The sequence below is a fragment of the Crassostrea angulata genome, chromosome 10 (assembly GCF_025612915.1).
Source record: "Crassostrea angulata isolate pt1a10 chromosome 10, ASM2561291v2, whole genome shotgun sequence".
Lineage (NCBI taxonomy): Eukaryota > Metazoa > Mollusca > Bivalvia > Ostreida > Ostreidae > Magallana > Magallana angulata.
This window is the reverse complement of record NC_069120.1, coordinates 13,312,482-13,335,626: the sequence shown is the minus strand read 5'-3', so window position 1 is coordinate 13,335,626 and position 23,145 is coordinate 13,312,482. Positions and strand designations below refer to the sequence as shown.

At 32.2% G+C, this 23,145-nt stretch overlaps 2 protein-coding genes and 1 pseudogene across 3 annotated transcripts; 2 read left to right on the top strand and 1 right to left on the bottom strand.

The window, feature by feature from the left end:
• The first annotated feature begins 1,768 nt into the window (after positions 1 to 1,768).
• LOC128166160 (uncharacterized) lies at positions 1,769 to 8,462 on the top strand (annotated as a pseudogene).
• Positions 8,463 to 8,595: 133 nt separating this feature from the next.
• On the bottom strand, positions 8,596 to 18,711 carry LOC128166159 (uncharacterized). Of its 2 annotated transcripts, XM_052831143.1 has the most exons (5): positions 18,593 to 18,711; positions 14,227 to 14,783; positions 13,905 to 14,181; positions 12,775 to 12,887; positions 8,596 to 11,613 (listed from the first exon to the last, which is right to left on the bottom strand). In XM_052831143.1, the coding sequence occupies exons 1-5, from the start codon at positions 18,648 to 18,650 to the stop codon at positions 11,467 to 11,469; spliced, it is 1,152 nt and encodes a 383-aa protein (XP_052687103.1). In that variant the 5' UTR covers positions 18,651 to 18,711; the 3' UTR covers positions 8,596 to 11,466. The 2 variants fall into 2 exon arrangements, with proteins under 2 accessions (XP_052687103.1, XP_052687102.1); XM_052831142.1 differs by having other exon boundaries at positions 13,905 to 14,783.
• Positions 18,712 to 20,596: 1,885 nt separating this feature from the next.
• Positions 20,597 to 22,213, top strand: LOC128168071 (uncharacterized). The gene is made up of 2 exons (XM_052834165.1): positions 20,597 to 21,379; positions 21,614 to 22,213. Exons 1-2 carry the CDS (start codon positions 21,095 to 21,097, stop codon positions 21,911 to 21,913), a joined length of 585 nt encoding a protein of 194 aa, XP_052690125.1. The 5' UTR covers positions 20,597 to 21,094; the 3' UTR covers positions 21,914 to 22,213.
• The last annotated feature ends 932 nt before the right edge of the window (positions 22,214 to 23,145 follow it).

Here is a 23,145-nt window from a genome sequence, read left to right as displayed (position 1 = left end):
CTGAAGCATTGTAAACATTAAAATCGAAAAAAAAAATTTGTCCAAAATCGTGACCATGCCCCTTTAAACACCATTGTTACTTCCTATTTTTTTTATTTGTCAAACCAGAAAGTTCTCAATTTAACATTCTTATAGAATATGATGTTATGCAAGTACATGTATACATACAAATTACCGGCATTTCAATCATAATTCATTTTTTTAAATGTAAATTTTAGAAAAATGTTCGCTGTAAAAAAAAAAGGTTGGGGAGGGGGCGGGGAGGGGGGGGGGGGGGTCTCATGATGCTACGTTCCTGAAATATCCTAAATTTCGTATTTTTCTTCTCATGATTGTTTTTTGGAACGAGAGAGAGAGAGAGAGAGAGAGAGAGAGAGAGAGAAATGAAATTGCTACATGCGATGCTCGTTCACAGAGTTTCTGCATGCATAAAAAAATTCCTGGCATGTTGACAATATATATACATGTTTGTAGAAGTTTCAGGCGGAGTAGACTGGGTCGAATACAATTATACGACAAACCATCAAATAATTCAAATGATAAAACATGATGAAAAGGGGCTTCCAATTTAATCAAGGGCTAATTTTAAGGCCTTTAACTTTTGTTGGGTCTTTCTAAATCTACATTACCTACTGCAACCTCCGTAGACGCATCATCACCGGCAACCGAAACTTCTATGAATAGATTCTGGAGAACCCTTTCTATACATGCCAATAAACAATCATAAATATGATAATTAAAACAAGGGAAAATAGTTGCACGTTACACATGCTATTTTTTTATTGAGATATAAATTCTAAGTTTATAACAACAAATTATTTAAGTTTCATCAGTGTTTCATGTACATAATCCGATTTGACATAAATTTGGTGATTTGTTTGCCTTTAGCTTCACTAATAAAGAGTTTGGGAAAGAGTTTAAAAGTTTCATTTTTAATCATTTTTACGAATGGTCACAGTATAACGAAAAGTCATTTATGATAGATCTAAAATGATATCATTAATTCTCCTTATGGTTAAAAACTTATTATTTATATGTGGTCCAAATGAACTTACTTAGCCAAGGTAATGACTTGCAGTCAAAAAATTAATACTAACTCTTCGATACAAATGAGTTCAATAATATTGTACTACATGTCCGTGAAAAATGTGCACAAATATAGGGTTTACATTTTTTATGCTTCGCCCTTTTGTTATAACACTAAAGTAAAAGATTTTAAGAGGGATCGATGTTCGTGGCCATTTTTAGACTATATTGATTTCCTCAAAAAGAAGATTTCTATATAAAGATATAGGAAAAAACTCAAATTTTAAAACTATATATATATATATATATATATATATATATATATATATATATATATATATATATATATATATAAAATTTAATTTTTTTGTTCGTAAAAAAAAAATATTGCTTGAAACATCTTTTTTATGAATTTAAGATATATCTGATGTTTTTGTTGACTACCCAGCCTTAATATTGTCTCTGCTGTTGTTAACTAAGAATATGTGTTTTCATGTTTTAAAACGTAGCCTATATAAGAAGAAAAACACTTAACAATCAAAATTACAAAATAACAAGTAAAAAAAAAACCTTTGATGACATAAATAAGACTAGGAAAAAATAATTTTACGTGGCGGAAGGTGCAGTGAAAAGCTGTTTAAAATGTTTGAAACTACCCATCCTTTTATATGAAATTATAAGTATCCGCTATCATCTTTGTTATATAATTCTTGTTTAATTTCTTTTTCAGAAAATGTCCTATTTTTAGACCTGTGGTATATCCTTCACGATCTGCATTGCGGCGGGACTTGGAGAATAGCAGCATTTAAAGAAACAACTGCAATATGGTAAGTCTATAATTTCTTCATGAAAAAATAGTAAATAATTATATTGATTTTTTACTTGCTGCATCGGGAATAAAATTTCGCTGTGTCGTGCTCGATCGATCGTTCACAGAGATTCTGCATGCAGGAAAAAATCTGGCATGTGAAAAATATTGAAGATCCTTGTGGAGAAGACTGAGTTGAATAAGACATAGTGTCAAATAAGTGAATTGTTTAATCATGATGATGATTAGGGGCTTCCAATTTGACCAGGGGGATCGATTTTCAAGCCTCTAAACAGTAAGGGGTCTTTCTAGACCAAGCAAACACCTATGGCAACGCAGATTTGAATGGGTTTTTTTGTGATTGTGCCTAGGAGGGGAGGGGTGCAGATAGGTTCTGGGCTCTAACTCCTAAGTAAACGTGACATTGAAAAGATTGATTTTAAGACTCAATCAATCAATCAAGTATCAATTGCTTATTGGTACAAGCAATTTACTTGTCGGAAATATTTATTGTTAAAATGTTATTTCTTCTTCACGAGAAGAATATTGTAGCTTCTTACCTTGTGTTTTTCATGTTTTTGAATGAAAATCTATTAAGATAGCCTGATTAAATCAATATTACATTATTGTCGTCCTGTGTTAAATTTGCAAATGATTCCAAAGAGTAGAAATCATTGAACAATTTTTTTTACCATAGAGGATTAAGTAACATTGAAAATTATTTTGAATCATCATGAAAACACATTTTTGCAGCAAAAAACAGTTCATCTGTATATATTTACATCTACCTAGTATGATTCCCTCAACTTTAGTTAACTCATAGCTCTATAAAAACTAATTTACACGCCCCGTTAATCGACTGGTCGAAACCTGCAACGACTGAAACTGGCCGGAAATTGACAAGACGGAAATCTACGTACCCCGTTTATTGATTAGTCGAAACCTAAAGCGACCTACGAAAAATCACGGACTGTATAAAATAATCATAATGATGTCAGACTCCAATTCTCCTATTTTGAAATTCAGTTTATTTAATTAAAAAAAACAACCCTGCTTGATATTGTTTTTAGTCAGGAAATGTTAACCAAACAATAATAATCGCCAAATCTAGTCTAATACATTATGTCCAAGTGTAAAATGTGCTTATTTACGTTTTGTTTTTTAAAACTTTATTTCTAGACACGTCAATTTTCCAACAATGCAGTAACAGTCAGTTGACATCCTTTCTTTATTGTTTTCTTCCAATTCTTCCGGTTTTACTAAATCTAATACTAAAGGCATTCGTAGACGCTTCATTAATAATAACTTCTGAATATAAAAACTACAAAGCAATTTAAAACTTTTAAATTTATTTATCAAACAAGCACATTCTCTTATTGAAACAAAGGACCATTTTAAAAAGTGACTGCACTTGTCTGTGCACAGTGTAAAAATGTCCAAGCCACGTGAAGTCTCACTGTATTTGCGAAGCATTTTTTGCAACATGATTTGAAAGAATGTTGTAAAACATAATACATATTTACAATTTTTGTTTGGTATTTTAGGTAAAATCAAGAAAGATTCGAGTCTTCACACGCTTCAAGAAAAAGAAAAATGAGGAAGAAAAGGTCGAAATAGAAATGGAAACTCAGGTACTTATCAAACAGCTTCGTGTTAGTTTTGTATCACAAAAGATTTAAATTTGTAGATACTTGCATATATAAAAAAAAAATCAATGCCTCATACATATAGGTCAATAAATCGTTTTATTATACTTTCATGTTAAATACTGAAATCTGATTGGTTTAGACGCAGTTGGTAATCCCTTCTATTACCCTCAGCTTTAGCAACACACTTGGCAACGGTTAACACAACGAATTGTTACATGCGCATAAATTATGCGCGAACGGTTCGCCGTAGAATTCACTTAATTTCTGTAGAAAGGCAGTAAATTTTTCTTTAAAATCAAGACATTCAGTATAATAAAATAAATAGTGCCTGTTTGGGAGGGTAACTGTTGAAATTGACACAGTTACCCTCCCAAACAGGCACTATTTATATAGTATCATGCATGTGTATACACATGAATCTTCATTTCCAGACCAGGTTTTTTGTACTCTGTAGCAATCCAGTTGGAAGGCGATCGTACAAGATCTAGTTAAACGACCTGTCCGCTATTGAATAAGCAATCCATAAAACTTTTGAAACTGCTTTAAATGCTTGATCGCCTAATTTAACAGGTCGGGTACACTACCTTATATGGATAGCATTATTTAACACGTGACAGTATTTTCGGCAAACAGATTCTCCAATCCAGTGAATGAGTTGCAATGCACGACGGTCTACAACGTGTTTACGATTCAACAGACGCACGTGGTTTTTGTCTGTTTTATTCACAATATTTAATTGCTTGCCGGAATGTTTGTACATCTTGATTTTTACTTTAGAAGGTAAAAAAGGAAAGATTACGTACCATTAACTTTGTTCCATTCTCACATTGAAAAATACTGTTGTTTTAATTGATCAATTGTTGCTTCAAAAATGATCAGTATCAAACGACTGACAAACATACGCATACAAGTACAAACAGGTTTTGATAAGAAAAAACTGCACAGCTGTATATCGGTGATTTTATCATTGTGCACTTGAAATAAATACAGGTAACTACGTTTTTAACATACGTGAATAGCCACGGTAGTAGAAATGCGCAAATATACAAATGCAGAAGCGCAAGCTGTGCAGCATATAGTGCTTTGTCCCAAAAGCATTCTGATGAATGTCCCTGAAGAAAATATCAACGCGGATTCTAGTATTGTTGTCTTAAATATGGGATATCACGTGAAAAAACGGTACTCACTGCTTCTAATTCTATAGGACGTACCTCTCTTTTGAACACTGACAATGGGGGTATTTAAATAGGTTGATATAAGTCCTCATATGCAATATTTTTTAAATGTGAGCATAGAAATTGAAGTTCAGACATAATTGTCCATATTAATTTCATAAATTCTGAAAAATAATTCAAAATGAGTTTCCAAAGGACAATTCAAAATGGTATATATTTTCAATACGCTTTGTATACACTGAAACTTGTAGTAGCCCACAATGCCTTGCAACTCATTCACCTGATTGGTTTGTCGATAAAAGTAAACAGATGGCTAATTTAGCATGCAAATTTATGCCGACGTCACAAAATATAGTGGTCTCGACCTGTTTAATATAAACTTAAAATCAAAAAGCTATAATGAATGATGTTTACATTCAATTAATTGAAGCTATTTCTGTACTTTTTTAATATTGTCTTTGCGTGAATAATTTCTTGATCGATCAAAACCTACTTGCAAGCTGTAATGAGCGAACAAACTTCACGAACTTGCATGGGCTGTCTATGGACTTCCAAGTTGATGTAATTTGAAACGTAACATAGTAGCCTTCACATAGATTGTTCCATCTGTGAAATGTAACGTGCTCAGCTGATCGACACTAATTTACGTACTCTTCACAGGTCGGGTGCATTACCTTTTATGGATAGCATTATTTAACACGTGACAGTATTTTCGGCAAACAGATTCTCCAATCCAATGAATGAGTTGCAATGCATGACCGTCTACAACGTGTTTACGATTCAAAAAACGCACGTGGTTTTTGTCTGTTTTATTCACAATATTTAATTGCTTGCCGGAATGTTTGTACATCCTGATTTTTACTTTAGAAGGAAAAAAAAGGAAAGATTACGTACCATTACCTGTTGTTTAAGTTGATCAATTGTTGCTTCAAAAAATGATCAGTATCAAACGACTGACAAACATACCCGTACAAGTACAAACAGATTTTGATAAGAAAAAACTGCACAATTGTGTATTGGTGACTTTATCATTGTACACTAGAAATAAATACAGGTAACTGTACACTTTTAACATACGTGAATAGCCACAGTAGTAGAAATGCACAAATATACAAACGCAGAAGCGCAAGCTATGCAGCATATAGTATTTTGTCCGTTAAGCATTCTGATGAATGTCCCTGAAGAAAATATCAAGGCGCATTCTACTAATGTTGTCCCAAATATGGGGTATCACGTGAAAAAAACGGTACTCACTGCTTCTAATTCAATAGGACGTACCTCTCTTTTGAACATTGACAATGGGGTATTTAAAAAGGTTGATATATAAGTCCTCAAATGCAATATTTTTTAAATGTGAGCATAGAAATAGAAGTTCAGACATAATTGTCCATATTAATTTCATAATTTCTGAAAAATCATTCAAAATAAGTTTCCAAAGGACAATTCAAAATGGTATATATTTTCAATACGCTTTGTATACACTGAAACTTGTAGTAGCCCACAATGCCTTGCAACTCATTCACCTGATTGGTTTGTCGATAAAAGTAAACAAATGCCTAATTTAGTATGAAAATTTATGCCGACGTCACATAATATAGTGGTCTCGACCTGCTTATATAAACAGTGAATTACGCCTTATGTGGGATTATATATCGGCTATATGAAGGTAGTGATTATTCAAATGCATAAAAAGATAACACGGGTAATATATATTTTTACTGCAGCGATGTTACCTTCATATCCGCTGGAACCCCCCAAAAATTCTATCGTTTAGGTCATTCATATTTTTTTTTTAGAATTTCATATTTTTTTGGAATTTCATTTAGATGAAACATTCACATGATAAAACAGGTGCCTTTTCAATATGAAATTACAACGGGGGTATCTTACAAAATTACAAGGGGGTAGTCCAGATACACTGAGAGTTAATGAAAAATCCTCTTGTACGCCTGTGTAGTTATATCTGTGTATGCTGGTATGTTAACGAATATAAGTGCTTAAAATAATTTCCCATATCCTAGCAAAGACAGCCGCTGAAAACAGTAGAGGACCTTCATCAAGAAGTAGACGAAGTGACTCAGGTCATGCACCAAAACCTCGTGAAGATCAGGGACCGGGAGGGGAAACTCGATACTCTGGTGGATAAATCGGAGAGGCTAGAAGAGGGGGTATTCTCAACTTGTACATTGTTAATATGTTTTAACAATACAAGATTGATATGGAACAGACATTTGGAAATGTTTTAAAATGTCATTTCAAGATTGTCATCTATTCATTATTACTTCATCTGAACATAGGCAAAACAAGTCATTTTATATATATCTATATAGTTTTATGGTTTTAAAGATGACTCAAAATGGTCAGAGGGGTAACATTTATAAATACAAACATATTGAACATATTTATGGTGCATAGAAAAGTAAAAATCAAAACATTTTTTAATTATTTTTAACACTGGTCAAGTACATCCTTTTTCAATATTTGATTTTATTAAAAAAAAATTTCATTACTATATAGATTTTATAAAAAGCATGCATGCACGTACGCGAAATTAAATACATTAAGACATTATAAACCAAAGTTAATGTCGTATTTATGAGCCAATAATTGGTCATTTGGATTGCTAACGGAATAACATCTTCTATTTCAGACCAATCAATTCGCTGTAGTGACGTCAAAGGCAAGAAAGAGACTTTGGCTGCGTGCGCATCGGAGACGTTTGATTATGATTGGAGTTTTGATATTTTTACTTTTAATACTATTGGTAACTGTTATCATAATCATCTTATGGAAAAGTGGTATAATATTTGTTGACTAGTCCAATGCATACTTCGGTGTGGTATTTGTGTGTCAATACATCTTGTCTCAGAGATGAGAAAAACGAATCGGACACTTGGCTAGCGAAGATGGTATAGTGGGTGATACTAGTAAACTTTTTTGACTGTGGAATAGTTTTGACTTGTGTTAATATAAAGTCTGGAAACTTCATTTTACAACAGTTAATATTTAAGGCAACGCGAAGTGTCAAGATGTATTGACACACAATTTTCAGAGAAAAAGATTTAAAAGAATAAGTCTAGGTTTTGTGTTCATTTACAATTATACAAGAATTGTGTGTGCTGTTTTTATCAGATGTGTTCATTTAAAAATACTTCTTTTTTATTATTTATTTCTAAATATAATTGGGAACTAAAAACTAAAGAATGTAAAATTAATTGTTTTATTTTTCATGTGCCAAACGTACCATTTGAGTTGTTTGTTGCATTTCTTATGCATACATGTATATTAAAATCATTTAAATAAATTTCATATTGAGTATTCTACCACTGTTTTAGAGATTTGTGTACTGTAAACCAACTTTATTTCGCGTAAGAGAAATTTTCGCGAGAGCCTCATTGTTGCTAATATTTTAAAATTTCGCTTCGGACCAGTATTTGACAATTGCAGTATAGCTGTAATGAAAAACAGGCCGCGAAAATTAGTTGCTGCGAACCAGTTCATTTCGGGTTAATTAAATAAGTCGTCAGTTATAATAGTTGGTTTACAGTATTACTACATGTAGTCCATTTTCGTTTTTACAGCTGTTTAGTTTCTTCCATATATATGCAAAATTAATTGTTATTTAAACTCGAAAAAGAACCATTTTATAAAGATTACATCATTTAGATCATCTATACGAGTGTTTACTCTTTTATTTCCATTTTAAAAAATCCCACTAAAATCAAAAAGTCTATGGTTGATGAACACATTTAACTAAGTTGAGGGCCAGGCCATACCCTATTCCAAAACTCCTGACAATTCAGTAAAAAATAAAGCTGGAATAACGAATACACATGCATCACTCAATAATTATATGACTCACTGGGAATATACTGTGTTCAATTCTCCCTTTCAAAAATAGTCTTTTTTCAACTGTATCAATTAATACAATGCAAAATAAATGTTTGAATCATTTTAATTCAAAGTAATGAACAAAAATAAATCCTACATAATCCTTATGTGCATAGAAACCAAGCTGTTACATCACCAGCATCATATACATGTTGTCACAAATATACTAGCAATTATATAAACCATAATAATAAAAAAAAGTAATAAGGTTTCTAAAGGACCAAACAAATTTAACATGAAACTAAAGACTGTCCAGTCAATTACTAGCAGCTGATTCACTGCAATAACCTGGAGTAGTTTAACATTAAACTTAAGTTTGATTTATTTGATATAATTCCTTAATAAAAAAAAAACAACATTGGGTAAAATAGTAAGCAAAAAAATCATTATTCAAACTTGTTATCTTGAACAAAATATATAGGAGATAATTTAAACCTTTGAATTTTTTCTGATTTTTTTTTCAGATATGAAAATGTCTTGAAATAATAGTAACTACCGGTAGTACTTAAAGTAATAATTTACTAAAATTGAAATGAAATCTACACACTAGGCAATGTTACCTATTTCATAGGTTTGTGCAGAACAAAAAATCAAATGGAATGAGCAACAATTATGTAATATGTTCGTATAACATTCTAATATATATACACCAATAGAAAAACATAATGAATAGTTTTACTCATTATCTTTCACTCTACATAATAAACGTTCACTCTGAATATTACTAAATTACTACATGTAATGTTTGTGACCCAGCAAAAAAACAAATCATACATATATCACTGCAACATTGATAATTGAAAGTAAATTAATCTGGTCAAATATAAAAATAATTTAAAATTTTAATTTAAAAAGCCCCAAAACTGCTATGCATATCAAAAATGGCTGAAATTTAACCCGTCTAATGAACTAATGATTTTCAATGAAGTTACCAAACATTTCCCACACACTAGAATATAGTGATTGAATTGATATTAAATTAAAAAAACAGTTATTCTTTGATAACATTTAGCATTATGCCAATACATGTTATGATAGAGAACAAAATAAATAATATCAGGGCTGGGCTTTTTCTCCTCCTCAGAAATCAGAACTTCTAAAAAATTTGAAACATTACATTTACTGCAGGATACTGCTTAGAAGTGGTAAAAGTTATCAATATCGTATAGAAACTGTAATATACATCAAAGTAATCATGTAATATAACATTGTACCCATAAAACTCTGAGCATGATTTTGTTAATAAAGGGCAATTGTATCTTGCCTTTCTAATGATTACTGGTATAAAATAGCAAAAACCTTACCAAAGTGCCTTCTTACTGTAATACTGATACGCAAAGTTTTGTGGAATTTCATTTTTTAGTTTATATTTTACATTAACACACCATTAATAAGATCAATATAACATACATTTATAATACAGTACTACAATAATGAAATTGTAGAAATCCTTGCTCATCTGGAATATGTATTGTATGTTGACAAGTAATTCAGAAACATTCAAACTACACATTCCATTTCCCACTGATACAGAAACACAACAGACTTCAAGTTTTTAACTCGATAGTTAGTTACAAAAATGTTTTATCACAGTCATCAAAAGAAACCACCGGTACAATGGTTTCTCAAAAACAGGATTTAATGGTTCCATATCCTTATCTATGGACTAGTGCAATTTCCTACCATCCAAGTACTAAAGAATGTTTCCAATTAATCCTTAATGACTAACACCTAGTACAAGAAATTTGACGGTCAAGTGTCCAACGGTGCATACATAAGGAGATAAAAATAAGTCAAATCCATTAACATTTGACACCTACTATATATATATAGTCTGTCCCAAGTTATGGCTTCCATCACGTTTTTATGATTTTAATAAAAATACACATATCTGTGGAAGAAATACAGTTGAAATTGATAAAAGGGAAAATATCCAAAATAGCTTCATTGACAAATTATCATTTTTCACTCATAGAAGTTCACTAGAATAAAAACAAATTTTTTATGGAGATTTATAATGGGAAATTTTTACATCTTTTCACCATTAGGTATTACTAGTAACTCGGAATACCTCGCACAATTTTTCAACGTTATTATCTGGGCTATTTCATGGCTGATGCAATGCAAAATCCACTACTTTCTACATGTATTTTGGTTTGTGTATTGAAGTTTCAAGCGGTAGAGGGGGCGCTTTTAAAAACAGGTAATCTGGACATTTTTCATATTAGTGGATGAACGTAGTTTGAGCACAAGGGTATTTATGATTAATGAAATATCAAGCAAAAAGTGGTGGAAGCAAAAACTTGGAACAGGGTACAGTTTGTATGAACATTTACAGTTGAACAAAAATACAAACAAGGAAATGATTATCTCTACACCACAAATATTCATTTCAAGGAAAACTTTGCAGGTAGCTGAATTTTACATCTCATCTTGCTGTTTGAAGGACACAATCCTTAATATAAACTCTGTCACATACATCACTGTCTCTTTTCCCACTCTTATAAGGTTTGGTTCCATATTTACAAGTTTATGAAAAATAGTTACCACAGTACAATAAAGAAGAGCATAACAATTGTAAAAGGGATATTGATGTGATGTCTTATTTGTCTATACAATTATCTTACACAGTTACATAGTTTATTTTGAAGAATTGAAAATTAACACAAAAGTAAAGTTCCATTTGATGAGCTGGTAATTTTCTCTGTTCTTGTATTAAGATTGCTGTAAAGCATGCTAAGAAATCAAAGCAAGACATTTACACTGACAACTACCACCATACTTATTCAGACCGACTTTTTTTCATCTGTTTTGACCATGTATTCTCATACACTGAAGAGAAATTTTTTGCACATAATTTCAAAATTTTGCTTAAAGTTGAAACACAAAAACTCATGACAGCAAGATGGGCTTAGTCTCAATACACATAACTAGTGGAAGTTGTCGACTTCTCCAGAGAAGGCATTATATCATCAGCACTCGGCTTTAGCTTCCGGTAGCCACCTTTGCTCGGTCTGCGTGAAGATTTCCGACCAGTTCGACCTTCAACAATGAATGCCACAATCTGTCGGAGAGACCAACAAAATAACCATTCAATGCACTTCACTAGAAATAAAATTTTGGTCCAAAGAAAACATACCTTTTTTTTTCAAGTGAATAATCATTAAACATGATTTCCTTACACAATAATAGTGAATAGGTCATATGTTTAACTTCAATCTAATTATATTCAATTGAATCTTTAATTTTATTAAAATTTTTGTCAAATGAAAAGTTTAGAATTCATAACCCCCCCTCCCCCACCCCCCTTTGGTTTAACACACAAATGGGTCCTAGTTAACTAAAACTTTAAATGAGTCTAAATTTTCGAAGACACTCATGAATTAATTAAAAAATATTATGAAACTAGAGTTTAATTAAAAACTAAAACCAAAAAAAAATCTTATTTCTGTCAGAATATGACTTGAGTTTAAAACATGCCATTTAATTTTGAAACAATATATTGTGTTTTTGTGAGCATTTTTTTTTTTTTTGCCTTTTGTTACAAAATTGAACTTATATTTGTTTAGTCCATTATTTTTGTTCTTTTATAAATGGGACTGACCATTCATAATCTGATTTTAATGCACCTTGCACATCAGAGGGCACTGAACAAGGTAATTAATTCCCAATCAAAAAAGCAGAAGTCTTCATTAATGTTTTTACTGACATGCACTCATTTATTTTTAGATAGAAAGAAAGGGATATTCATAGAATTTTTATCTAAGGTCAGTTACGGATGAAAAATTCTCAACCACTCTACCATTTAGACCCAAACCAAAGATGTATGATTCTCACTTTTTCAGTTAATTGATATACAGTATATCTGGTTTTGTTTCGCATGTCACAAAATTTGCGAAGAGGGAATATCTGTAACATATTTATTTTGCGTGTCATCTTTTTGTGATAATCATTGTAAAAGTTTCTTAAACAAAATGATTTGGGATATAATTTCTGTGTATTCAATTATTTGCAATTTAAAAGAGGACACAAATTTAGCGAAAACTGGATCTTTGCAAAAATTACCAGATATATGATTTTATACTAGATGTAAAATACACAAATAACTTCACATTACCGGTAATTACTTGGAACAGCTGCGGGTCAACAATAATGTTACATAGACTTAAGTGTACTCTGACATAAAACTATTCAACACACAAACAAGGGCAATTGGCTATCTTACCTTTTGCTTGTTATGGAAAATTACATATCCTGCTACACACAAGACTACTGCAGTCAGAAAATAGGCCATAAAGTGGCCTTCTGGCTCAGACTCTGGATTCAGAGAGGACATGCCTGTAAAATAGACATAGTTCTCATAATTCCCCATAATGATGGATGGAATGCGAAAAGACAAGTATATATTTATATATGTAACCAGCTCCAAGATTCTAGCCCACTTTATACTGCTCTAAAACCTTTACCATGCTGGCATCCTAAAAATTAAGAACATGATCCTTACAAGTATACAAAGCACCCTCCATGTTACGTTTCATATTTTAGATAGCTAAATTTCCATTAAGAATGTGCTAAAAAAATTTGTACCAATGTATTGACATTTGTATTTGCACTCAAATATGCTTGGAAAAAAACAGTAACCAAAAGATGAGACGTGGTCCAAAAACATAAACAGATACCAAAGTTAAAGCATTAGCTCTAACAAGAGAAAAGCTGTCAATGTGACAGCAAACTGGGTTTTTTTCTGTGTGAACAGCACACATAATCCATTTGTCAACCCTAAACTGATCAACACTACCTATCCAGAGAAATGGGGTACTCTTTAAGCAATATTTTTGGTGAAAAAAAAATAAGTTCAACAGCTGGTATTTTTTCCATAAATATCAGAAAACAAAATCCTAGCAATAAGCACACTTCCGATATATGTACAATTGATCTGCATAAGAACAACTTTGTATCTTAAAAATGTAGTGAGAGTAATCCTGACAATAAGGGTACATGTACCCTATGTGCAATATTTTGCCAAAAAATGACTAAGTTCAACAGCTGGTACATGTATATTTTTTTTCCATAAATTATCATAAAACAAAATCCAAGCAATATGCACTTCTCTAATATATGTATAATTGATCTACAAAATAACAATTTCTTATCTTGAAAACTGTAGGAGGACTTATCCGTATTATAAGGGTACCATTTTGGCAGCCGCCCACCCACCATTTTCACCATTTCAATATAAACCACATTTTTCCTTTGAAAAACCCAGTTAAAAATTAACATCAAACTTTCAACAAACTGACATTTGAGGTATAGACCAATAAGTAATTTCATATTGGGAAAGACATTTACACTTACCTGTATTAATACCTGCATTTTCTGAAGGTCTTCTGGTCTTCTGATCTTTTAAGTCATTTATATTTTCATTGTTACCATCATTATTTTCAGAAGAATCTTGTGAAGTAGGGAGAGATGTACGTGCATTGTCTTCTTGTTTGACTGTTGTTTTAGTTGGGGTTGGAGATTTGGTAGTACTAGCCTTGGTAGGGTTAGGTTTGGCGTTTGATGGTTTGGAAGTACTGTTACTAGTCTTCGTAGGGTTAGGGGTGACAAGTGATGGTGTGGTAGTCTTAGCCTTTGGAGTTTGAGATTTGACATTTGATGGTGTGGTAGTCTTAGCCTTTGGAGTTTGAGATTTGACATTTGATGGTGTGGTAGTACTAGCTTTTGTTGGGTTAGGGTTGTCAAGTGATGGTGTGGTAGTCTTAGCCTTTGTAGTGTTAGAGTTGTCAGGTGATGGCGCGGCAGTAGGAGCCTTTGTAGTGTTAGAGTTGTCAGGTGATGGCGCGGCAGTAGGAGCCTTTGTAGTGTTAGAGTTGTCAGGTGATGGCGCGGCAGTAGGAGCCTTTGTAGGGATAGGGTTGTCAGGTGAAGGCGTGGCAGTAGTAGACTTTGTTCGGATAGGTTTGCCAGGTGATGGCGTGGCAGTAGTAGACTTTGTTGGGATAGGGGTGACAAGTGATGGTGTACTAGTTTTTGAAGGTTTAGGGGTGAGAGTTAATGTTTTGTTATCATTGTCTTTTATGGGTGTTGTTGGGACAGACACTGTTGAGGAAGACTTGTTTTCCTCTTTCTCAGTAACAGAAGCTACAGTTGAAAAAATTACAGTTGTAGTCTCCTCTAATTCATCTGTTAAGTCCTCAGTGGTCTCTTTTGGTGGAGGCTTTTGTTCTGTGCCTGGGCATTTAATATAAAGTATTGATTATTACAAATCATTATTGCAAACTTTTTAAAATCATTTTAAAAAATTGGTGATGGCAATTTTATATTCTGATCACCATATAACATGGGTGTAAAAATCTAAATTATGAAAGAGAGATGACAAGGGAGATGTAAATAAAAGCAGTAAAATGCTTTCTACCATAGTTCTTACAGGAGGTTAAGGTAGCAGTCATTCCAGAAGAAATATTCGTACTTATTTGTAACTTAAGGATGAAAAACATCATTAGGTTATGTAATTTTCATCAATGCTAGCTACCTTCATACCACATAAGAACCACCAAAGAAAAGAAAGCACTTTTTTTTTTTTAATTGAGTGTCCCTAGAAAATGCATATCAATGTGGAAAATTCACTGGGATATAAAACTTAGTTGGTACATGATTAAATTTTATTTAAGAGTTCAAATAGGAAAAGATATTCTGAAATGTAAATACTAGCATTATACATTCAGACATTTGTAAAGGTCCTTCCAAAAACAATAAAAAAAAATTGCAAATGCATGGGAAAAATAAAGACCTCAATAAAGTATACATAAAGTCATAACAACTTCAAAGAAAACTCAGATATTCAGAATGACTAAGAGTAAATATCTTTTTCCTTAATGTAAAATAAATGTTTGAGAGTAGATATGTTAAAACACTATTGATACAGATAAAGTGACATATTACCATTACCCTATCCCTGTTCACTTACATGCAAGAAGTATGTTAATATTTATCTTTTAAACAAGTTTTATAGTGAGGCTTAATGACAACATGAATGTGTAAGAAAATCAATGACAAGAGGCCCATGGGCCACATCACTCACCTGAGGAACAATAGTTATGATAAAATCTGCTTAATGGAGTCATAATACAAACTATCTGGACAACGTAGTATGGACATTATATGTACATAGTATGTAGTATGTAATACATGTAGATCATGATTTTCACAATTTTCCCACAGGTGTCAGCTTTCCTGGCCTAATGGTTCTTGAGAAGAAGATTTTTGAAAATTCCCCAAATTTTTTTAATAATTCCTAATTATCACCCCTTAAAAAAGAGCGTGGTCCTTAATTTTCACAACTTTATATTCCCTTTACCTAAGGGTACTTTGTGCTAAATTGTACTGAAATTGGCCCAGTAGTTCTGGAGAAGATGACAAAAATGCAAAAAGTTTATGGACAGACAGACAGACGGACACAAACAAAATGTGATCAGAAAAGCTCACTTGAGCTTTCAGCTCAAGTAAGCTCAAAAATTAATGTTGAATCAGTGGTACATGTACTAACAACAACAAAAACTTCTTCAGCTCTATGGCGCAACCATATTGGGTGCTATTTGGCTTAAAAAGTTAATTCGATCATTAAATGACTGCTGTTTATTCTACATTTATTGCATGATTGTGAGGAAATTAAAAAGATTTATTTCACTAGGAAATATGATATTTCAGGGAAAATAATCTTCATATCTCTTGAACGTTCATGCAAAAAATTGTTGATTATACTAAACAACAGGTGATAAATTAAGAAACAACGGGTTATAATTGTTTTTCATATCAGTTTTCTGATATAAAAAGGATTTAAAACCCTATTTCATCATATATGCTCATCCTGGGAAATTTTTATAAGCATAGAATGAAAATTTGCAGTGGTGGGATATGATAAAAAATATGATAATGACAGGGATATATGAAGTTTTATTGCCCTAACACGAGATTGTCTAGAATCAATCAGATGTTGCCTTATATACATGATATAAAATTAACATTGTGCTATAATAACAATGTTTATTGCCCCTTCGCTCAAATAACTTTCCAAGGTTTCAATCAAAAGCTTTTTAAGTGAAAACAATTGACTAAACAAACGAGAAATGTTAGAACAGCTAGTGTTTTCAGGTTGCTGGACAGTCAACAAATTAACCATCAGCTCTGTCTGAAAGTTTAACATATGATTTGCTTAGCTATAAACAGAGACATAGATAACAGAGATTGGCAACTGATCAAAATCTTGCGAAATCTTGGGGTCCCTATTGTAAAGTATTCCCAGTTTAAATCAGTATATCTTTCTAATAAACAATTATATCGAAATATAAACAGCTAAAACCTATTACCAAAACATTCAAAATATCATATTTTCATGAGTTTATGTCTCATAAACAATATTAAAAAAGGAGTTTTAGGAGGCAGTTGGCTACCCGTAGTCCAAGATTTCGCCGAAGTTTTATAGGTGGCCAACAAATTTTCTATTAATATATTAATCTTATTTTTCAATTTTTTGTTTCAAAAATGTCTAAAACCTATACTTTTGGTTTAAGATCATTATCTCAGTTTACTAATATGAAGTTTAAGTTCTCAAAGTAAGATTGATCCCATATTATTTTTCAACAACAAAACATGGTAATGGCAGAGTTGCCAATCTCAGTTATTTATGTCTCTGTTTATAAACCATCATTAGGCAAAGAAAAAAACTCATGCATTTAAAAAATTAATTTGGGTATTTTGCTATGTTTGTAAAAAGAGCTCTTATTTCATCTAAAGAACATCAATACTGTCTAAAAATTGTCACAACCATTGAGCCCTTTTATTCAGGATATAGAACTTTTTTAACACATATCTTATCAAATATTTTTTTGAAGAAAAAACCCATTAACATTGAAAAAACAATCTGATTGATTCTGAATAAAGTAGTGATGTGCGATTTTAAAGGTAAACTTCTATATTCTAAGAATCACCTTTCTACGACTGGAATATTTTCTAAGGCAAAAATTGTTTTACGAATGAATTAATATGATGTCATAAATAAAGACTGTCTGATCCACCAATATTTAACAAAACTTTGGATCCATTATTAGGCAGGTGGATCCAAATGCATACGTTTTGAATGAATATCATTCACTGTCTTTGTTTAACAAAAAATTCTGCACTCTAACCAACGGTTCATGTTTATATATTAACAAACATGAAAAGGAAAACAATTTTTCACATTGTCAGCGGTGAGAGATCGGTTTGTTCGGTGTGAGACAGCGGTGTGAGATTTTTCTGTCTTACACTGTGTATTACTACGCCGTTTTAAAAACGTAAACAAATGTTGTCTGCTGTAGGGAAATGCAAAATGGGTGATTGAGATTATCCATTCAGTAATTGTTTTGCTTATTTAATTACAATTTATCATATTTTTAATCAAAAAACTGCCGTAAGCTGTCATTTTGACTTGCACTATTTGAAGCACACGGAGGGATAAACGGAAAGTAATCTTTTGAAAGTTATAACAGAAAGTTGTCAAACATCATTTTTCAAGGTAATATAATGCAAGAAAAATAATCATTCATTATATACTTGTGTGGGATAGTGAAATTCCACCTCGGGGCCAAGATTCACGGTCTAAGACTCAACAGCCTCGTCCTAGACTAGGAATCTTGTCCCCGAAGTGGAATTTCACTATCCCAAGCTCGTAATAATGAATAATTCTATTATTCTTGCAGTAGCTAAAACACCTGAATGACTCATATCTCATACAAGGATATATCACATGACATTTTTACAAAAATATAAAAGGTTAATTGTGATACAATGCATATCTTAATAATTCTATCTATAGCATGTGATATGTTTTCCTTTAGACCTTTTAAGTAACTATAGTTAGTATACACGTCGCAAGATTTACAATTCAAACATTGGCGAATCAGCTAGATTTTGTACAAATTTCATAATTTTGAGTATTAGACAGCTATGATTTTAAATAATCTAAAACAATTGGTTAAAGATTGTTAAGCAAATTACAGTACCTGATATAACAAGGGAAAATATCAAAACGTAGGCAAACCATCGCAGTATTTTCGCCATCGTGATCAACACAGAATCTGATTCCGGAAGTTTTGACAACCTGGACTAGTCTGGCTCAAATAGAAAGATAGCTTACGGGCGGTAAACAAAAACATCGAGATGATTCAGAGTTGTATCGTATCCTCAAGATAACTCGTACATAAAAAAGTCGTACAATTTAGAATGAGAAACCTCCATTTTTAGCTCACCTGAGCTAAAAGCTCAAGTGAGCTTTTCTGATCACTTTTTTGTCCGGCGTCTGTCTGTACGTTCGTCTGTATGCTTATACATTTTCGACTTCTCCAGAGCAACTGGAGCATTTTCAGCCAAACTTCACATCCTTAGCCTAAACATGGGTAAAGGGGATTGAAGTTGGACGGTGGGTCGCGGGTTTACCTCATAAAAAAACCTCACGAGAAAAACATGCCCTAAAAATTTGTCAAATCGTTCCGTAAGAATTACAAATATATATATATATAATTAAATTTGCTTCGGTTATTTTTATGCAATACTGCTTGAACTTGGAACTGCTGATGATGCTGTTTTGACGTTTCTAACGAAATATATTTTTAAAGATGGAGTTAGTATGAGAAATTGCAAAAACTTTTAAACAATTTAGACAAATTGATCAACTGTTTTTTTGCGTAAAGAAAAAGCTTTTTACAAAGTTTTTAGGTAAAAAAAATTTCTGTATTTTTTATTATTTTACCGAAAATTGCCGTATTGTCATAAGAACGACGTCAATTTTTTAAAACCTGTTCCACTTACTTAATGGTAACAAATCAATCACTTAAAAATCAAATAATTTTAGACTGTAAAGCTTAAAATAGGAACTTACATTTCTAAAAAAGCAATTTTCGAGAATATGAAAATATGAAAGAGATTTAAAAAGCATATTTTTTATTATGAATTCGAAACTATGATTATGATGGGGGATGACACAGCCTCCCGTATACCTCCGGTTGTATGGGCCTGAAAATAACGATGGTTTTTTTTTTGTATTATAAAGACATTTTAAAAATCATTAGTAAGATCTGTTTAGTTGCTATTGAAAGTATTTAAAACCCAATTTTGCCCTCTTATTGTAAATCAGAGAATGCAGAGCATAATATATATTTTTGATGCTTATAATTTAATTTGGAGGAAAGGTGTAAGTACATGTATGTGTAAGATTATCCGGTTTCAGATTTCCACAATATTATAGTTAATGTAAACAAGCTTATCTTTTAAAAAGATTGGTGAGCTAGCGCCATCATAAAACACAGAAACAGATTTCTAAAACATTGATTTAAATTTCTGAATCGATTAAAATTTAGAATTGTTATTCTAGATCTAGAGTGGGCTTCACATCGGCAATGGCATAGCTCATTCACTGTGCCTTAATCATTATATACCTACTGTAATTTCAATTTCAAGGGGAAAATTTTCAAGAAGCATTGGTACTGTTTTGTAGCAATCGTATTTTCTCAGGCCTTTCCGGCAAGCTCGGAAAACATATCCGAGTTTGTTTTCTGAGCTTTAAGGTAGTAAAGCTAGCTATTTATTATAATATTTAAAATAATCTTGTATTATAAGACCTAAGCTACTGTTTCTTTTTTACAATAAAACACAAAACTTCACGTGAAGATGATAAAACGAAATTCAAATTGTACAGTTTATCTACAGTAGTATGAAATTCTCAGAATCTCCTACCAAGGAGTCGAGCATGCGTATTCCAATGAAAAAGACTAACGTAGTTGCTAGCGCTCGAGAGCGCTAGCAATTATCTCGAATAGTCTCAAATCTAAAAAAAAAAAAAAAAAACACAAAAAAACAAAACACAAAAAAAAACGGATAATATTCGTGAGCTTTGGACCTTTATTTTGCTTTTCAAGATTTTTACAACTAATTTAGAAAACAATTCCCAGCTTTACTCCTCCCTTTTTTCGGTCAAAATAGTTACGATATAATGACGTTAAATGCTTGTAATGTTTTTCTTTTAAAGAATTATTTCTGTTTGAGACTACATAACATGGCTGACATTACTTAGCTTTTATGTTCAGTTTTACATACAGTGAAAAAGTAACGCTCCAATTATTGCTGATAATCTACGTAGTTATAATGTATTAATTGCTTCCAATTTGCATTCATGCATGTACTACCGGTAATTCCTAAAATTGATATGTGAATGTTAACATTATCACTTTTTTCAGTCGATTACTTGAGTAACAGAAATACATTAATGAGCGTTTTATTCAATTATGCATGCACGTTACTTAAATTTTTTCATTTTACAAAATCAATTAAACTACTGGTATTCGATAATTTATTTGCAAAGGAAATATTTTGGTACGAAAAAATGTACTTATACTGTTTGAACTTTACGCCAAACTTATGATTTTGGTTTGACTTCATAAACATCAGGAACTATAGTAACAACTCTCGAATCAAGGCATTGTATCATCTAATATTTTTTTAGGGAGGGAATGGAGATAACCATTGCTCCTGATGATCATGATGATGATGATGAGGATGATGTTGAGGAAGAATCAGAAGACTTTCATCCCGCATGCCTTAGTACGACATGTAACCGCATTGAAACCCGCGAGGAGGTACAGGAATTTCTGGGGGACCATCCTTGCATCACATACTGCAATCAACTTCTGAATTTAGCGAGGATTAATATGCCAGAAACTTGCACAAATAAAGACTGTGGGGCAGAAGTTGAAGTTGTAAAAGAAGTTGTTGCTTCAGCTGTCTACCTGATATGGGTATGATATTTTGCTTTATATGATTCTATAGTTTCTGGCACAATTCTTTTTTTTAAAGAGACAACAGAAACTCTTAATTACATGTATTTGATGCAAATGTTTTATAAATTATGGTAGGTATTGATCCTTATTAAAATTTAACACCTTTACATTGTTAACTGCATTTTAAAACCATAAATTACATCACATATCTCAGATAACAAGATTTTTGTTTTTAAATCTGTTTAAATAAAGGTATGTCAGAAAGGGCACAGACTACATAGATGGTGTTCTCAGCCAATCCTTAACAGGCGGGTGCATAGTGGAGATTTGATGATTGCTGCTAGTGTTGTCTTATCCGGGAGTAACTTCCAAAAGTTTTCCATGTTTGCCAAGTTTTTACAGCTTCCAATCCTCAGCAAGTCAACCTTTTACAGAATGCAGCGTCATTATATTGTCCCTTCAGTTGGAGAACACTGGATTGACCACCAAAATTCAGTATTAGAGGATTTTAGAGGATCAGACTTGGTTATTCTGGGTAAGATAAAGAGATAAATGTTTTCGGGGTTTTTTTTGGGGGGGGGGGGGGGGGGTGGCAAAGTGCAATGAATGAGCATAATGTTGTGATTTATAAAAAATTGTTACTGTAGTTCCATTGGATGACTGTGGTTTTATCTTTATTCGTTGAATACCAATTTTTATGGTTTTCATTGATGAGTTGATGAGAAAAATAATAAATATTCATTGAAGTGTGATATTTATTGGAATAATGTATTGATTAAATTGTTGGCCATGAATTTAAGTATCCTCAAAACTTTGTCAAATTTGTTGCTCATGAATATTGATGAAACCACAGTATACACTACACAATTGTCCTATTGTTCTAATGTCTGACAATATTTTGCACTTTAGGTGATGTTAAAGTATCAGCATGTAATGTTAAAGTACCATCATGTAATGTTGAAGTATCAGCACGTAATGTTAAAGTACCATCATGTAATGTTAAAGTATCAGCATGTAATGTTGAAGTATCAGCATATTATGAAGATTATCTACATAAGGCAGCTGAAGCGTTCCATATAGAACCATTTTAAGAAGAGCTAGCTTGGACTTTGGGTAGTTGTGTCAAACAGCAATGTGACGTAGGCCTGTCTATTTCATTGCTGGCCACTCAGCGAATACTCATTGAAATCAACACGATTTGTCTGGCTTTTGAGCTAAGACTACGCAATCGGTGCATATTTCACTTGAATCCAGCGTCATTTTTAACATGTTTTGACGCAAGAAATAAATAGATACGTCCTACCGAAAGTTCAAGACCTTTTTGAAATGTTTCTATCGACGCTTGTTACGTAAAGACTACTGATTGAGCATCGTCCTTCAATACAAGTCAAGTCAACCTTTGCAAGGTACAAAATAAACACGATTGCTTATAGTTATAAATAAGAAGTGTCGGAGGCCAACAGCTACATCAACTTATCAAAGTACTGTACGGGAATCTGTCTCACCTGATGAAATGTGTTGTTAAAGCATACAAAATTAAACATGATTTTTAAAACCATTATAAATTTCTTTTCCAATTAGAGGCAAAAAAAAAAAGAAATTCTAAGTTTAGAAAATACGCGTGATGCGCTCATCTGGCACAGGGTAAGGAGAGTCGTACATTATGGAAAGAGATGACATTTGAACTTTCCCACGCTTGGTAAAATGAGGGAAAAATTCTATATTAGTCATTGACGCGACGTAAAAACAAAGGTGACGTTTGTAACAAAACTGACCTTTAGTAA